The sequence below is a fragment of the Solea senegalensis genome, linkage group LG3 (assembly GCF_019176455.1).
Source record: "Solea senegalensis isolate Sse05_10M linkage group LG3, IFAPA_SoseM_1, whole genome shotgun sequence".
Taxonomy (NCBI): Eukaryota; Metazoa; Chordata; class Actinopteri; order Pleuronectiformes; family Soleidae; genus Solea; species Solea senegalensis.
In genome coordinates, this window is record NC_058023.1 from 17,009,554 (window position 1) to 17,029,333 (window position 19,780).

Here is a 19,780-nt window from a genome sequence, read left to right on the forward strand (position 1 = left end):
ACTGTAATTTCTAGAAACAATTTATTGCTGAGGGTTTACAGTATGGTAGAATATGGTCACTATTACACTACTAAGTTGTTTTAGATCACTAAACAATCACTAAAAAATATAAACAACATATATTCCAAAATTTGTCTTAGACAAAAGATGGCTTTACAAAATATAACTTTTATTAAATGTCCTATCTACTCCAAATTCAGTTTTTTTTTTCATCTTTACTTTGGCAATGGATAACCTGCACACAGTGGCTACATATAGTACTTTCATTCATTCTCAACTGCTTTATCTTCCACAAAAAACCTAAAAATGTAAATTTTTAAATGGTTTGACTATGTTGATACAATGATTTTGTTGTATTGTGACCTTATTTTATTATATTTTTTGTATTTGTATGTATATATATATATATATATATATATATATGTTTGTATATTTTATTTTTATAAATACATTTTTAGAAGTATGTTAATAATATTGTTTTTATTGAATTGTATTTCTGTATTTAAGTGTATAGAACCTTGGGTTGCATCTTTACATGAAATGTGCTATAATAACTGGGGATGAAACCAGTGTTTATTAATCAATAATTTTAATATTAATCAAGTACTTGTTTGGTCCACGTAACGTCAAAAACTGTTGAAAAATGATGAGCAGTGTTCCCCAAACATCAAAATGATGATGTTTTCTTTCCATTAGTTTTGTCCACAAAACAAAAGTAATCATTTGTAATTGGTTATATGGAGCAAAGTAGCATAAACAATATTAACATTTAAAAAGCTGATACATCTGACTGGAAAAATGCTCAAACTGGTAAATCAGTTATCAAAATAGTTGTGCATGGATCTTACCATTTCATAAATGATTGATTAATTGTTACAACCCTAATTATAGTAATAATGTTGCACCAATATTGTAGTGTCTGATATACTGCATGTTATTGTTGAGAAAGAAGTCCAACAATACAGTAACAATACAGCAACAATATTAAATAAAGATAACACCAGCAAACAAGTAATAAAAATCAAGAACTAAGAAATAGATGAACAAACCAAACAAGTCAGTGAGCTTTTAACATACATAAGTCGAAATGTATAATTTGGCTTCTTTATTAGAGTGAAACAGGTTTATTGAAAGAATTGTGATGTGATTTTGTAGAAGTGTTATTCATTAAATATTCTTTTTTTGTATTATTTGTGTCCTCCAGCCTGAAGGGGGCAGCATCAGCCGGGCTCATGCAGCCCTCTCGCTACGGCGAGAACAAAGAAGAAGCAGCACATTGTGGGCGTGTCTCAGTGAGAGGGAACGCCTAAACTGCGGTTGTGTGAACAGCAGCATTCAACTCCCAGTCTAACGGCCTCTGCTGTAACCGCTGTCTGCTTCTCTATACTCGGGGTGGGTGTGTTTGTAGACTCCGCAGCCATGGCTACCGTCTCTCCTCTGTTCAGCGTGACGAAGAGTGTGCTGCTGCTGTTTCTGCTGCTGTCGCCGCTGCTAGGTAAGAGGCGCGGTGCTGTGCCGCACACTCTGGGCTCTGCTCCGCTTTTGTGCCGCGCTGTGATTCCAGGCCGAGTAGCGGTCCAGACACACACACACACACACACTCACGCACACACCCTTCATCACCTCACTATCCATGTGTTATTTATCTGAATATCACTGTTAATGTCACGAACACATTCACCGGCTTTTACATATTCATCATTCACCTAAAAATCGATGTAGTAGATATGTTAAATTTTTATTGATGTGATGAGGCCCCATCCACTCTGACCTGTCTGTCTGTGTGTCTCTGTCTCTGGGAGACAAAGTATGTCACTCAAAGCAATGACCTCATTCTTAAACCATCCCTTGTACAGTGGCTTTTTACTATTAGTATTCATTTCATATTTATTATGTTTTTTTTAGAAATGCAAATTCAGAGAATATAGATATTTTGAGACAAGATATGGTCTTAGATTTAGCATATTGTCAATTTTCCTGTTTTTAATTAATTGATAATCTTATTTATTATATTGAATGCACTAAGTATTGAATGCAGATTGAATGCAAACAAGCATACAATTGACATGGTTATATTTAATTTAATGTTTTAATACATTTAATATTTAACACCTAAGCCTACTTACTTGTATTATAGCAGAATTTGACCCTATCATTGTTTATAACGCAAATACATATCCTTAATTTAACATTAGAAAATAAAGCAGGTATTATTTGAAATGAAAGGTAATAAGTGTATTTTAAGATCATGTAATATAAGATCATAAACAGTAGATTTGTTTATGGTCTGTATTTTAGAGTGTATTTACATTGTCACTCTTCTTTGAGAAGCACAGACATCTGCAAAAGGAAACTGCATGAGTCCAAAGAAGCACCTTTATATCCCAATACATCTCATATATGGGGATATAGCCAAAAAATATCCAGATTTATAAGTTATATTGCCCAGCCTTACAGAAATATCGATTACATTTATATCATGATATATATCGATATCTAATGATGTACAGGGGTTTTTCTAGGAACATTTCACTATGGGGAGCACATGGCGAGGGAGTGGAGCGACCGAGGGGGGGCTCCCCCCATCCACTTGCTGCAGAGCTTTTGAAAAAATTTGAGGTAAAAATGGGGCATTCTGAGGCTTTTTGAAGGATCATTATGAGCAAGTTACCACAGATGCAGAACATTACAGAACTCTGTATTACAGAAAACATGTACTTTGGGAAGCACCTGGGGGAACACATCATTTCTCTACGTGCAGCTTTATCCACACATCCAAATTATGATCTTTATGACGAGGATTGAGTACAGTCATGATGAAGTGCAGGGGATTCGAGTAGATCTTAGTAAAATGTGTTAACAGACTCTTAAGAGAACACTTAATATAAAAACGAATATAAATCAGTTAAATGTAAACGTTAGTGCTCTTTATTCAGAAAACCCTCATGTCACATCTACATTTCAGGATCTGGTTATTATAGAGACAGATTAAATGTTAAATATAAATATTTCAATATTTATCATCACAGTAACAGTGTTACACACATTAGTAGCTGTAAACACTCATTAGAAAAATACATACATTGGTGCTTACTTATATCCTAAACATAAGGAGTAAACATTTATAATCATCACTTTTAAGTTACATAGTTGTTTTTGGTGCCTATTTGTTTCCCAGATATATTAGTGTGTGTGTGTGTGTGTGTGTGTGTGTGTGTGAATGGGTGAATAAGAGGCATTAACTTAAAGCCGCTTTATGAAGTTAAGTCCATTTCCTTGTATTAGTTTATGGGGCAGATCTGCCACATCCAAAATGGTGGCGATGTTGACGTACGATTCAGCGCTCACGTCTACGTATATATATCTATGGTTCAATCGGCACCTGGACAAGGGGGCGCACGCCTTTGTTCCCCTGATGTAGAAAAGTATATAATTGTGAGATTGTTTTCCCATACTGTACATTTGTGTCTAAATTATGCCAAAATAAAAAGAAAGTGCTCTTGTCACGATTTATGTTATGATGTGGGTCAAATAGAAAGGTTTGGAAACGCTGGTGTATACACCAACACGTGTCCCTCTGGCCAAAAACTGGGCCCCAGTCAACTAATCCACTGTTTATTGTCTGAATCAGGGTCCAGGGATCATTCACCAGTAAAAAAAGCAAAAAAGCAAATAAGACCTAGCTAAGGTTTTTAGCTGAGTGTGTGGTTCAACAAACTGGGACTGTAGCAGCTAAAGATGTGCACGTAGCTGGTTATAATGACGGAGGTTACTTTGTTTAGTCATTCTCAATCTCTTCTTCTCTGCCATCATCTTGATTAGGGGTGCAACTGAAGATTTTCATAACCAATTAACCTCTGATTACTTTGGCAAAAAAGTTCCTCAGTCCATAAAATGTAGGACAATGTAAAAGTGTTTATCTGTGTTTCCCACATCGTGAAATATTGAGGTTTTTAAATGTCTTGTTTTGCCCACAAACCAAAAAGAAGAAGCTGAAAAATCTTGATGATTACTGATTTAGTTATTTACAAAACAAAACACTCAAACTGATCAATTGATAATCAAAATAAAGTAACTGATTAATCAACGAAGCTGGGAGTGATATGGGAATAGATCCTACCGTGATATACTTTTTATATCATTTGCTATCTTAATTTATCATGATATAAATCAAATCAATATTTCTGTAAGGCTGGACGATATGAGTTATAATAATGTCTGGATATTTTTAGTTTGTATCCCGATATACAAGATATATCGTGACATATAGTTGTTTCTCTGGACTCATGAAAAGTTTTCTTTTAGATGTTTGGTGCTTCTCAAAGGAGAGTGAACATAACCTGTAAATACACTTGGAAAATATCTACTGTTTTTAATGTTAAATTTAAGATGTGTGTGTGTGTTAGAAACAATGAATTTGACTATAAATATGGTCAAATTCTGCACAAATAATTAGGCTTAAAATTAGACAAATTATTAAGTGTCCTTTTTAAATATAATTGAATCGATTCCATGTATTTTTTAAATGTATAATGTGTAATTTGGTATATTACATGTATTTTACAAAATTATCCAATCTAATAAATATGATGATTATCAATGCAAAAGCCTTTACAGCAGGAAAAGTTATCACCATGTGATGATATCCAAGACCATATACACACTATATAGAGTCATGTTGCAGGCTGTTACTGTCATCATTATGCTTTTGAAATGGCTGGTCATAGTTGGATGTAAAGGATTCAGCACAGATGTGTTACGGACAGTGTAAAAAGTTATGTAAAATGTCTTAATTGAACTGATATTGGTGCTGGTAGATACCCATGGACTTTGACAAAAACTCAGGCCTACCTTCTGACATATATCAATCTGTAATGAGAAAGAAGTTATACTGTGTGAGATTGAGTGACATGTTTGCCCTCTGTCTTCTCTGGACTCTAGTCCTGTCTCAGGATCCATTTGAGCTGTCTGATGCTCTGGATGGTGCTGATGACAGTAAACCAAGTAAGTCAACAGAACTCTACTCTTTTGTTTACATGAAATGACCCTTTATTTGTTTGAATAAACACCCGAGTCGCACTCTCTGTATGCTCACTGTTGTTGGATTAAAGGATAAATGGTACACTAATGGCACTTTTCCATGATGCAGTTGTAGCACTACTCGGCTCGACTTGACTTTATTCATTTTTGGGTTGTTTTTTTTTGCTTTTCCATTAGTGATAGTACCTGGTGCCTCTTTTGGTTCCTGCTCTGGCGATGTTCCAAGCGAGCTGAGCCGATACTAACATTTAGCGACCGTGAGCTGAATCACAACCGGTTCTGCCATATTTGAGTTCAATGACTGTGTCAGACAGAGACTGTGCTCTGGTCATGCAACAAGGACTGAACGATTCGATGAACAAATCATTTTAATTAACTGATACTAATGATTCAGCACATGGAAAAGAACTGCTTTGCCCGTCATGCAACCCTGCTATGACAACCCCGCCCATGTTGAGGAGGTACTATGAACTAGAGGTGCAGACACAATGTGCTTAAAACCAAACCAAGTTAGTTAGGATTAGGATTGACTGCACATAGAGACACATAGGTTTGCACTCACTTAAAAAAAGTGTTACCAGTGTGGTCACAAAGGAAAAATTGATTTTTTCATAGAATATGCAACCTTTTACATCAAGGAGTTGTTGACCCACTCAGAGGTGTTATTCTGTGACTTTGGCCAGTGACACAACCTTCCAAACTGGGCAGCAGAGGTCCAGCAGCTCTTAAAGGGGACATATTATGCAAAATCAACTTTTTAACCATTTCAATACTTATATTTGGGACTCTGGAGGCCCTACCAGTCGCCAAAGTGTGGAAAAAGAATACTCAGTCATGTTTTCGTGGTTCCCCTTAGTGTAAGTATAGGCGATAAAACACTCGATGTTGAATTCCCTGCGCTTATGACGGCAGCATGCGCATTTCACCGCGAATGTTACCGCCCCACCAGTAAGTTTACTTCGCGAGCTCCACCTTAGCTCCACCTTGTCCCTGCGAGAGTGCAGGCGAGGGAGGAAGAGCGGTATTATGTCAACGCGGAGGGACAAGTGTGCTGTTGGTGGCTGCACAGTGGAGCACAGTGTTTTACAGAGGATTTTATATATGAAGCTAATGTGCCGGATAAAGTCAGCAAACGTGCGTTCGTGTGTTCGCACCACTTCACATCAGACTGCGGCCAGCGGTCGCCGTATTTAGTCAGTCGTATTTCACCGACGTACTAACACACACATTGTTAAGAAAAGATCACACAGAGCTCATAACTGACCATTCTGACACGTGCTAATTAAAAATATTTGTTCAGTACGTCCTCCATGACCGGAGCACAGACTCAGTCTGATACAATCACATAAAGCAGCTGTTTATGCAGCTCGCCGCTGACGATCAGCGGTGCTGCACTCGCTGTCACCGCTGATCGCCAGCGGAGCACCGGAGCTGGTCAGTGGTGCTGCACTCTCTGTGAAAATCAGTTAGGGGCATAGGGACAGCACCGCTGATCGCCGGAGCTGGTCAGCGGTGGCGATCTCTGGAGCACAGTCACCGGTCTGATACAGTAACATACAGCGGCAGTTTATGCAGCTCACCGCTGGCGATCAGCGGTGGCGATCAGCGGTGGCGAGGTCTCCGGAGCACAGTGGCGATCAGTGGTCAGCACAGTCTGATACAGCAACATGCAGTTTATTCAGCTCGCCGCGCGCCGCTGGCGATCAGCGGTGGCAATCAGCGGTGCTGTTCCTAAGTGTTTTTAACTGATTTACAGTTTGGCACTGTTCAGCTCGATCCTTATGTAGGACGTCTCTTCCTGTGATGGCACTCTCGCTGTTTTCTGCGCACGCTGACATGTTGATATTGTCAGAGAACTAGTGGAGGGAGGGGGAGACGAATAGAGCTGTAAAGCGCTGTAAAGAGGACAAATCAGAAACCCCCTGGAAGAAGTGGGTGTGTGTTTGCCTGTGTCTCATTTGCATATAAAGGGACCATGCACGAAAACCGAGCGTTCTGAAAGGGGCGGGTTTAGCAAGGTTATTGAACTACTATTATGCTTCATCCTTATGGTGTTTTGACCAAGGCATGTCACTGACATGTTCATTAGGACACCAGGGAACTATTTTAATGGGGGAAAAAGGGTATAATATGTCCCCTTTAAGTCCTGCATGTGTTTTGGGTCATTGCAGTGTGCTTGACTTTATCTTGCTGTTACACAAGTTTCCAATCCTGAAATTCTTAGCTAATGCAGAGTTCATTAGTTGAGATATCCAATGGTTTACTGAGAGTGAGCCACTGTGTCCTATGCTGGTTCAAAGCACATAGCGCTGTCATCACTTGACTATTGCTGTGCATCCATCATGGTACGGTTTAGTTTGGTAGTTTGGAATGGTAAAGCCCTGGGTCAGGCTTGTCTTTTCGACTGAGAACAGTACTGTACCATTTTACTCTGGTTCCCCAAGGTAAGAATGGAACAACAATGAGATCCTCTGAGTGTGCGGTGGTGGACATCTTTATTAGATAAACATACAAGATTTAAATATATTTATAATTTTTCGAAGAATACAAAAGAGAATACATTATACATCTGACTTTAATTACAGCAACACCTGCACCCAAACCAGCAAAACCAGCAGGAGGAGAAGGAGGAGGAGGAGGTAAGAACCACACAGCACCTGTTGAGACAAGGATCACATCTATTTTGTATAATCGCCAGTCATATGAGAAAATACAATCTGACTTGCTGAAATGCTATTTTTTGAAAATGGGTCCCAGAGTGGGAGAACATTTTAAAACATCACCCTTGTGTTTTCATGTAGACAACCAGTATCCTACAATGACGTTGATATCCCACCCCTCTCTTGCACCTGCATTCACTGTTGCTTATCTCGTCATCTTCCCCTTGTGTTTGGAGATGGTTAGGTTTGTTCGCTTAATGAAAAGTTTTATCTTCTACATTCGGTCTCTGTTTCTGTGATTGTATACATTGTAATATATACTTATTCAAAAAAAGCTTTATTTAACAAAAAACAGTTAGAACTGTTTTAACAAGAGCAACTGAGTCTCAACGGCTGTCACCTGGTTTGGGTACGTCAGTATGTTATGTTACACTGGCTGCAACAGGAGTCACTCACACTGCTCTTGCACTCTTCATGGGTGGGGTAGATCTGAGATGCTCACGTTAGTAGAACTGATGTCGTTCGCCAAGGTAAAGAGATGCAAAGTTGACTTTGAAAATCGTCAGTTCCAGAGTGAATGGACAAGCACCAAACCAGTGTGTTTTCTGTATTGATTTTCACGACCTGGCACTATGAGCATCATTTCAACACAGTCAAGTGACGTCCACCACTGTCCTACTGGCTGCTGTCTGGATTTGATTATATTTATTAATAATAATAATAATAATTAAAACGAAAGATGCAGTATTTATTTGGCTAATTTTATTCCTTCAAGCAATATATTTGCTATAATTATACCTTTTTGTGGCCCATAAAACACCAGCATTTTTCATTTGTGACCCTCCCAGAGCTGCTGTTTGGATGTGAACTGCCTCCCACCCTCATAGATCTTATGTTAATCCTATGATAAAATGTAACTTGACCAGTTAAGATGTTTTTGATTGAAATAGCTTTTGATTTCAGTAAATATGACCTAATGCTGCAAGTCCAACAAATGACCATTTTCATTTCTTTACAAGCTAGAAACTGTTTTGAATCTCTGTTGTGCGTAATCGTTTGGAACAGTGCATTTTTATTTTTGAAAAAATACTGTTGTGGTTGAGGACTTTTATAAATTATGCTGTCATTGGCATCGACTGTTTAGGAAAATCAGAGAACAATATCATTTGCGTAATAATTTGGAACGCAGTTTAGTAGTTTCACAATCATTTTGTAGGAATAAACATATAAATGTATTAGTATCTACGGAGCCCGCGGACATGACATGGGGGAAAAAACTGTGATTTGTGGCCATGAAATACTACATTTTCCCATGAAATAGGTAAAACGTGTGCACAAAATACTAATTTGTTCCTACGAAGTAGGTATAATATGCGTGGATGAAATTAATAATATTAATAAGATTCTCATAGATTACCTAGTAGCTGCACAAGTAAAGTGAGTGAAGAGGACTGAAGATTCGGGATGGACAGAGATAGTGTGATTGCGTTTTATTTTAGGTTGGGAATGAGATATAAAGATATTCTCAAAGTATCTGATGTATCGACAAGAAACTCAAATATCGTACATCCCTAAAAGGTATTGCAAAAATGTGTATGAAGCCTTCTAAACACTGTATTTTTGGATATACGCACCAAACTGTTGATAGTAACATACAGTCTAACATATTATTCTCATGATTTAATTTTTTTAACACTCTTGTCTTGTAATTTGTATTTTCACCTATACTATATATTTTTATATCATGTGCTTTCAATGTTCTCTGCAGATTTTGATTTGCGGGATTTATTTAAAGACAGTGTCACCACCACCACCACCAAAGCTCCACCCAAGGTCCCCTCAAGTACAAAAGCTCCAGTCAAACCAAAACCCAAACCCAAACCAGGTGAGATTACAACACTGTCTCCAGGTTTATTCTGCAAGGATTAGCAAGGACTAATCTTTATGAATCGATTACTATATTAAGCAACAACTATTTTGATACTTTTTTATTATTATCATTATTGTTGTTATTAATAATTACAACAACAATAATGATAATAATAATAAAGTATCCAAATAGTAATAATAATAACAAAATAATAATAATAAACAATAATAATGATAATAATAATTAAATGTGAATATTTTCTTTGTTTCTTTGCTCCATATAATAATTTTGATTTGTGGACAAAAAGATGATGAAAAAAGAAAATCATCATGTCAAGGATTTTATTTTCTGTCCCATCAACTAATCCAATTATCGAGAAAATAATTTAGATGAATCAAGTCATTGGTTGCAGCCCTGTTTGTTCTCTTTATACTGTGTGTGTTCACTTGCCATAAGATTCTATGACATTGTGTCAAAACTACTCACTTCACTAAATCCCTTTATGTTAGATTGGCAAAATAAATCACTAGTGCTGTATGCTGGCGAGTAAGACAGCATTTTAATGTCACTCATATAACATTTTATCAATTTGTACTTTTTACTCTTTTATTGTCTCTTTTTTAAATCTAATGCTATTTGTGCTTCAGCTCAAGGATTTAGTTGTCTCCATAGTAACCACAGACCATCTTGTAGCCAATTCTTTTAGTTCCATTATATCCTGGTTGGTGCATCTTCTGTCACCTTGGTTATTGCTGCTATTTTATCTTTGTTCAGTTAATATCGTGGTGAAAATACTCATGTTTACAGTTATTGTCCGTTATTGAGAAACAAACAAATCAAATAAATACTATTAATGTATACTGTTACTATTTACTACTACCTGTCTAGCTGATGATGACCTGAACCTGGCTGATGCCTTAGATCCTAACAATGACATTGGTGGCAAAGACAAGAACAAAGGGCAGGGAGGTTAGTGGACATCCTTTCTTTCTTTTGCCATCTTTCTGTTTATAACCTGTTACATTTTACTTGCCCTTTCACCTTTGTTTTTTTTAGGGGCCTTACACACGAGAATCTGCTAACGTTTTTTGTTTTTTTTGTAGCATATCAGCTCTTTATCCACATGGAGCCTGCGTTTTGTCCTTTTTTATGCCCTTTGTTGCCTTATTATAACAATAATGTTCCCCATGTGTCTCTACAAGTAGCTAAATTAATCTTAAATGTGCCATTGTCCAAAATGCAGCCATAAAATTGAGACTATGTACAGTAATATACAGTAGACACAAGCATGAATACATTATCAACTTTCCTCTTCAGCCATTCTTCAGTCAGTGGAGACACTGAGTTTTTAAGTTAACAAAAACAAACATTATTAAAAAATTGAAAAAAGAATTAGACAGGCGAGTCCCATTAACAGACATGCTGTGAATGTGCGAATGTTGAAGCTTTATCTGTTTGGTGGTATTGTGTATTTATTTACTTGTGTTTGTATATAACTATTAATGACTTAAGCGATGACTACATTAATTCCCAACTATTTTAATAATCAATTTGATTGTTTTTAGTATTTTAAAAAGCTCTCAGCCTATTAAATGTTAATATTTTCTGGTTTCTTTGCTCCATATAACAAGTTTGCATCTTAGAAAGAAACATATAATCTGGTGGAACTTTCTTGAGATGAGCAATGTTAAAGCAGCAGAGGATTAATAAAAGTAAGAGTAGTAACTAAAGAGTAAGCATGCGTAGGCAATTTTACATCAAGTATCTGCGTCACTCAACCATTCTCAATGTAAAGGTGCAATAAACCTGATTTAGGGACCGGTTCACATTCAGCCATGCTTAGTTGGACTGGTTTTAACTGGAAGGTTGTGGGTTAGATTCCCGACTGTGCTTGTCTACATGCTGATGTGTCCACTTTACCCCACATTGCTTCTGACGGCTGTGTATTGAAGATGTGTGATGGAAAATGTGTTCCTCATGGATGAATTTGTGAGTGAATGGCAAATGCCGTGGAGGAAATAATAATTTGATTTGATTTTGTACATTTGCCCACTGACAGACAAATGATCAGTCTATCATTTTAATAGTAGTTTTATTTTAACAGTGAGAGACAGAATATCAAAGATACACATTTATTTGCATTTCATTAAGTAAAATAAGTATTTGATCTCCTACCAACAATAAAGAATTCTGGCTCCCACAGACTCACTTTAAATAGTCAATCTCAATTGTTACCTGTATAAAAGACACCTGTCCATAGAATCAATCAATCAGACACCAACCTCGCCATCATGGGCAAGACCAAAGAACTTTATAATCAGTTTGCTAATGAACACCTGAATGATTTGGAGAATGATTGGGAGAAGGTGATGTGGTCAAGTGAGACCAAAATCGAGCTCTTTGGAATCAATTCGACTCACTGTGTTTGGAGGAAGAGGAATTCAGACTATGACCCAAAGAACATCATCCCCACTGTCAAGCATGGAGGTGGAAGCATTATGTTTTGGGGGTGTTTCTCAGCCAAGAAACTTAAAATGGGTCTTCGAACGACGAAGGGGTGGCTTAAGATGAAGCACATTAAGGTCATGGAGAGGCCTAGCCAGTATCCAGACCTAAATCCGGTAGAAAATCTGAAGAGGGAGCTGAAGCTTCAAGTTGCCAAGCGACAGCCTCAAAACCTTTAGGATTTGGAGAGGATCTGCAAAGAGGAGTGGTCCAAAATTCCTCCTGAGTTTGCAAACCTGGTGATCAACTACAAGAAATGTCTGACCTCTGTAGTTGCCAACAAGGGTTTCGCCACCAAGAACTTAGTAATGTTTTGATGGGGGTCAAATACTTACTTCACTTAATGAATCTTTTGTTTCATGTGATTTTCTGTCTCTCCCTGTTAAAATAAACCTACCATTACAATTATACACCATTCATTTCTTTGCACTTCTATGGTATTTGTCTCACAGTAAATCAGTACTTTTGACATCACTCACATTTTCCGACATCCAATGTAAATGTAACTCAGCATCTCTCAAGATGACTCATGCATCTGGGTATACAGGCACCAAATGGAAATCACAGGTTTTGTCAACTTTAATGCTTTTATGGTACACTTCAGTGTTTTGACTCTTCATATCTCCTCAGGTGGAATTTCTGACACTGATCTGATAGATGTTAGTAAAGATGAATCCTACAAGCCTGACAAAGGCAAAGGTAAATTAGACTTGTATAGAACATCTGTTTGTAAGTCAATGACACCCTTGTTATTCTCGAAGAGTGACAAGTGTGACACTTGTGTGTTCTTGTTTCCACAGGTGGACACTCACGTGGCGAGAGTGATGTGATTAACTATAATGATGACAACAGCGGTTTGTTGGTTTTCTCTGTCTCTGATGGGTCTTTATTAATATGTGTCTGCCTCAGCTTACCATGTATCTGTGTGTGTGTGTGTGTGTATTTGCCCAGACACCACAGCGGAGGTGGGCACCATTGCAGGGATTGCTAGTGCCGTAGTTATGGCACTGATGGGTGCCATCACCAGTTACATCTCTTATCAGAAGAAGAAGCTGTGCTTCAGCATCCAGCGTAAGACTTTTACATTACACTATCACCAGTGTGTGTGTGTGTGTGTGTGTGTGTGTGTGCTAGCTTAACTATACTGTCTCTGAGTCATTGCATCAAGTCAACCTAAGGCAGGGTGAGCATATCACGATATAACTACTTCATATCGATCGATATCGATAATTATTGAACATGTTTCATGAGGAATGATGAGGAATAAATACAATTTTTTTTTAACTTAAACACTTATATTCTAAACTTCTCTGACCCATGTGCAAGAAGAGGTGTTCATGTCTCTTAACAGTGTTTCCAGTGAAAATATCAATTATATCAGTTGTAGGTGTGATGGTAAAAGCAGTAAATACAGTTAGTAACCACAGTAACTAGTAGTGGGGATTAAAGTTATAGCAACAGTATCGCGCAGTATGCTGATGATGCACCATTCTTTTCACAGAGAGCCTGAACACTGATATGGTGAAGGCTGAGAACCCTGACGCTGTGGTGGCTACAGAACCACAAGGTAAATGCACACACACACACATTTAACATTGATATGTTAAATATTTAAATGTATATCAGCCTTCATCAGTCTGATGCAGCAGACTTGCTCATATAGAAGCCTTTGCTGCCATACTGATTTCCTGCTGACATTTATTTCCTGATTCTTGTTTGACAGTGTTGTGCAGGTGTTGTTGTTTATTCATCAGATGTCTGATTGTATTTTGTCTCTGCAGTCCAGCAGACTCTACTGGAATCTTCCAACGCTGAGCCTCCCACTGAAGAGAACGCTGTGTAAACACATACACAGCAACGTCAGAGGTCACACACACACCTAAATCCACCACCCCTCTACACACACACACACACACACACTCACTCACACACAGACACACATGGCTATGCTACAGTGTGTTATGTAGCATGCTCCACATTTATCCTGCACCTCTGCTGCCGGGAGTTGTAGTTCTTCTAAACTGACTGTGAACACGGATATTTTTTATGTTCTCCTGTAAACTTGGCCAACAGTGTATCAGCAGTTGCCAAATGTATGTGTATATAGTCATGGTTTGTTTACTTTTTAACCACACTGTTGGTTTACAGTTGCCCAGCATGTGATCAGACACTGTTGGGACAGGAAGAAAATGGGAAAAACTGGAATTAGCAGTGTCGATGTGAATTAAGATTGTGTGTTCATCAGTGAGGGCACACGTATCATTCGTTCTCTCTGTTTCTCCCTCTCCCTCATAACTTATTATTTGTGTCAAAAGTAGAAGTGGAATAACATCACAGAATGTGTCTGTGAATGAAGAACATTTAAGTGAACAATTCTAAAGCTGCAATCAACGATTGTTTTATAATTGATTCATCGGTTGCTATTTTGTCAGATGGAATGGATTAGTTGTTTGGTCTATAAAAGATCAGAAAACTGTGAATAATGTCAATAAGTGTTTTCAAAACCTCAAAAACAACAATGTCCTCTAATGTCAAACATAGATACTCAGTTTTTTTTGTGTTCTTAGGTTTAGATAATCAAAGAAAATCAGATATTAATCACATTCAAGGAGTTGAACAATCAGAGAACAGATTTTTATTTAAAAACAAAATAAAACTTGATTATTTGATTTACTGTTGCAGCCTTGTAGCACCTAATTATGAAAGGGCAGGTTTATTAAATGTAAAAAAAAAAAGCCCAGTTTGTAGGTAATGTACTAATACATTATGACAGCAGCTGTTACAAAGCATGCACTCTAGAGCAGTGCATTCCAAACTTTTTACATATGCTGACCCACTTTTTAAAGATGGCAAACTGTTAGGATGAAGAGCAGATGTAAAGTTAAATAAAGTAAAGTTAGTTTTTATTAATCCCCTTAGGGGGGGTATTCCTCTGCATTTTGACCCATCCTACAAGTAGGAGCAGTGGGCTGCCACACTGAGTGGCGCCCGGGGAGCATTGGGGGTTGGGTACCTTGCTCAGGGGTACCCCAGCCCTTTTGGCCGGGTGGGGATTTGAACCGGCGACCCTCCGGTTACAAGTCAAGTTCCCTTTCCCCTTGGCCACAGGCTGCCATGTGTGCTTAATGTAGTGACATGCATAAACTTATTTATATGCATGTTATTCAAAACACAAACATCTCAAGTAAAAAGTTGGGAAAATTGCTCCTGATCAAAAAAAGATCTCATGTGACCTATCTGTGGGTCTCTGAACCAGTGTTTGGGAACCACTGCTCCAGAAAGAGATAAACTCAAGGAGTTCCATCATTTAAAAGTGAGACCATTGTCTTAGAATGGAACATTTTATTTGTTATTATTATGAAGTTATATCCAGTGCTAACAATAATACTAATTATCAGTCAAGTCACTGATCGTGGCTTAGTCCATTAATAAGGACAAGGTACATATTCATAGACCTGTAGTTACTGCAGGTAATCACAGGCTACATGCTACATGCTACATGCTACTTCACTGACCCTTGTCTTGTCTATATGATGAAACGTATCAAGTTGCCTTATTCAGATTTGGATCTCTGGATTTGGAACATCTTTTTTTACTGTACATAGTTGTTGTTTGTCAGCCAGTTTTAATGACAATGGAGATTGTTTTGTTTTCTCAACATGTTGATGGTGAATTTGATAGGTAGTTAGTAGATGAATAGAGGGACGTACTTTATTGAATCGCACTGGAAACAGTGAAGGATGTTAACGTCACACTTTAGAGTCACCACACTCATCGTAGCATAAATATGAAGCTTGTAATTCACAACATGTTCTGTTCTCTCTCTCTCTCTCTCTGTGTGTGTGTGAGTGAAAAGACAGGAAATGTGTGCTAATAATTTGATCATTTGCGCTAACATTGTTTTTGACCGTGTTAGCACTGAGGTGCCAGTTAATGCAGAAAAGACATGATCTTCATTCCCCTTGTGGCCATCATTTCCATCACTGTGACAGACACTAGAATCTTTATAGTTCATTGTTGACTTTTACCCTCAGGATTGATCAAATACCCACGTTTTGGCTCTTCTTATACACCATCATTTATTATTTTAGGTTTCTTTACAGTGTAGGCAGTTGGGCATATTCCAAGATGACAATGCCAGGATTCATCGGGCTCAAATTGTGAAGTGTGTGTGAGTGGTTCAGGGAGCTAAAACCAGGTCTTAACCCACTCAAAATGTCCTTGAATCCTATGCTTTATGAGTCAAAGATACACATACAAGTACACACTCTCTGCCAAACCTGTGCCAAAGTTGACTAAAATATTAATGTTTGCATATTGATGTGTGCGGTGTTAAACTCTTGGATTTAATCAAAACAGTTGCTGTGAGGGCTAAAGAATAGAGTGCTTAAGTGCTGACTGAGATTCTGTTACAGGATATGATGGGCTCTCCATAATGGCCACCATGGGAATAGGTTTTTGAATCATTACGCATTTGGAGAATAAAGCTGAAAATCCTACATTTTCATCTTTATGACGAGCACTTCAAACTACTTTATTTCCAAGATGCAGAAATGAAAAACACCCGTCTTTTCGTTTCTTTCTCCTGCCTCTTGTGTGGTGTTGATGGATGGAAACCTGACTGAAGTCAGATATTAGTGTGAATCTGCCTTTAAATACTGGCCTTGAAACTACAGGACTGTGCTGTAGCTGCGTAGATGACAGTAGCAGCAGTCGTTTGTCGTGATGGTTGTACATATATTACTGTGAGCTGCTCTGTCTTTGTACTGATAACATACGTGTGTGTGTGTGTGTGTGTTCACACTCTTTGCCTGCTCTTTTTACTCTTTGTAACCAGCTTAACTTTTCCTAATAACTTAGCTGAACTTTTTTCAAAGCGTGTTTGTTGTGTACCGCCGCACCAACAGTTAGCTGAAGATTCAGTCACACTTTTCTATACTGTTTCATGTTTAGCCTCCCGCGTCAGAGTTGACCACGGACACAAACCATTGTTGTTATGCTGCGTTCCATTTGTAGGCCGACCTTCCTGTCTGTGTCCGGCACGTCCCCAAGAACTCAACCTCACAACCTCCCAAGATTGCTGCCCCCATACGAGCGCTGCTTTCACTGTAAATCACTCGTACACATAGTACTGTTTCATTTTTATACACAGATGCACAGCTACGCTCTTTGTGTGTGCAAAACACCATGTAGAGGTTGTTCAACCACTGGTATTGCTAACACTGGCCAGCCAGGGATAAGTTTGTCTTCTGGATTTTTCCCAATTCTCTCTCAAAAGTGGTGAAATTGGAGGTGACGTCGCTCCCGACTTCAGATGTACAGTAAATGGAATGCTGCTTCAGCCATTGTTGACAAAACTAATCTTAAACAGTACTGTGTACATGAGTAGTTGACTGTAAAACTAGTACGACATAAGTGCTATTAAAAGTAAAAGTCATCATGGGAGCTGCTGTCATTGTTGGTTGCTTCAGGAACGCTCCCTGTCTACAAATGGAACGTACCATTATGTCCTTATATAGCACTGGTCCCACAGTAACCCAACACATCGTGTATATCTTGTGCAGCCACCTTTACTGCGGTGTCATTTTGTAGTGACCGAGTTACCGAGTCAGGGAATGCACCCCTGAGTTCCTGCTACAAATGAAACACACCACGACATGGCTGTAATTTACTAGCTTCCTTCTATATCTTGCTAAAGGCAAACCTGTTGTTGATCATGTGCAAAGTGTACAGCTGTACACAGACACTTCCTGAAGTGACGCTTTGCTTACTCGTGCTACGTCGCTGCGTTAGTCTGGTGTGAGCATGTTGTCTTCGTGTCCTCTCTGACAGAAGGTAACCGTGGTTCTGACAGTGCTGTGGTGGTGTGATTGAATTAGGTCGTGTGAGGCTTAGAAATACTGCGTGTACTACTTTACACTGTGTTTTGCTTGGATGAAAAAATATTTTGTACTCCGTGTCCTTCGGCTTTGCAGATACTGAGAGAGTATGTGTTGTACGAGCTGTTTTACATACACGACATCATAATGAGTAGCCCAGTCAGACCAAGTAGAGTCTCTAAAAGTAAGACTATTGTAAGATCATTGTTATTATTATTAGGAGGTTTTGCGTGTTGCGTTCACCTGTGACACCTGTAATTATGATGCCTTATTATTCTACACTGCACCACTGGGTGAAACGTGAACATCGCACACGCAGAGACACAACAAACCACGACTGAATGTATTCAAACTCTTTGATTGTGCTTTAGCAAACGCCCTTTGGCATGTTGCAAAACCAAAGATGACACAGACTGTCTTTGCTCTTTTATGTATTGGACTGGATTATGTGTCTGTGAAATCTGGAGCATAGGCTGTGTAGCCGTGTGTGTCAATCCAGGGGCAGGTGTGCGAATGTGGATTCATCTTCCGCGTCACAGCACCGCGATGTGGGCCGTCACAACTGTCGGATGCTGCCGACGTTTGCTTGTTCACTAATTATAGTGTTAATAGGAGGAGAAGAAGAAGGGGAACCCATGAGTGTGTTGTGTGGGCTGGACCATCTCATGTCACACAGCGCAGGACTTCTGAGTATTCGACAGCATCATAATGAAAATGATCATTTATTCCATTTATAAAGCACTTTGTATTCGTGAACAAGTCTCAACACATTTATCAGACCACCTGTCATAAAAAACAGAAAACCTGTTTAAAACTAAAAATTTTATTATTATTTATTTGGCATATTACAACCTGAATTCACCTTTTATACTCACATTTGGAAAAATAAAAAAGTGCACTACCTAAAACTAATTTTAAGTAACTATAATTTGACCAAATTACAGTCAATTTGAAAATTCATGGCTAAAAATAATATTTAGCATAAAAAAAAATCATTTTGGTTAAAGAGCTTCTACATACTAGTGTGTTAACCATTACAGAAACATAACCAATGATTTTACATTTGTTAGACACTGTAAATGTTAATGATTGAAGTGAGAATACACTAATACAAACTGTGTGTGTGTGTGTGTGTGTGAAATGACTGGCTCACCTCTGCAGTTCCCTCAAGTGCCTGTGCTGCACTTCCTCCCACTTTAGTGCCTGCCTGTGTCTGTGCAGATACCCACAGTGTTCGCTTTTTTACTCACACACACACACAACTGGAACCTGTGAAGTCAGGGCTGGGGGAGATGTCATCTCAGCGCTCACTGTAGCCCACATTAAAGCAATATTAGTCCAGTCAACGTGGTATTTGGAAAACACAGACAGTGTACAAACAAAACAATTCAACTCTGAAACAACCGCCACAGAAGTGTTTGCATGGTGGCAGAGTTCCAACTGCAAATGTAGCATCGCTCTGATGTTTAAAAAGACAAAACAGCCCGGCAGTGACTGGTTGTGGCTTTACACTTCCTGTCACACAACACATACTTAACAGTACACTGCTCTCATACCCACACACCATGCATGCTTCTCTCTACTGGACACACTTACTCATATTTACATATTTAGCAGGTGTTAAACTCTGTATGAATGTCTTTACAGCTTGAAGTGTAATAGTGAACTCTGCTTTTCTCTCTTACTCTCTCTAATAATGAATCATTCTCCGGCAACTGTATGTTATTATTAATCTGAAATAAATAAACTGTTTGAAAAGACAAGACAGAGACTGGGTTGTTGATTTTTTTTCTTTCTTTTAAAATGGAATGTGAGAAGTGGTTATT

At 38.3% G+C, this 19,780-nt stretch overlaps 1 protein-coding gene across 2 annotated transcripts; it reads left to right on the forward strand.

Moving 5' to 3' along the window:
- The first annotated feature begins 1,294 nt into the window (after positions 1-1,294).
- Positions 1,295-14,950, forward strand: cd99l2 (CD99 molecule-like 2). 2 transcript variants are annotated; one of them, XM_044022324.1, is made up of 10 exons: positions 1,295-1,495; positions 4,942-5,004; positions 7,626-7,679; positions 9,469-9,585; positions 10,459-10,539; positions 12,706-12,774; positions 12,876-12,929; positions 13,027-13,146; positions 13,577-13,642; positions 13,857-14,950. In XM_044022324.1, the coding sequence occupies exons 1-10, from the start codon at positions 1,420-1,422 to the stop codon at positions 13,916-13,918; spliced, it is 762 nt and encodes a 253-aa protein (XP_043878259.1). In that variant the 5' UTR covers positions 1,295-1,419; the 3' UTR covers positions 13,919-14,950. The 2 variants fall into 2 exon arrangements, with proteins under 2 accessions (XP_043878259.1, XP_043878260.1); XM_044022325.1 differs by lacking the exon at positions 10,459-10,539.
- Positions 14,951-19,780: the final 4,830 nt, after the last annotated feature.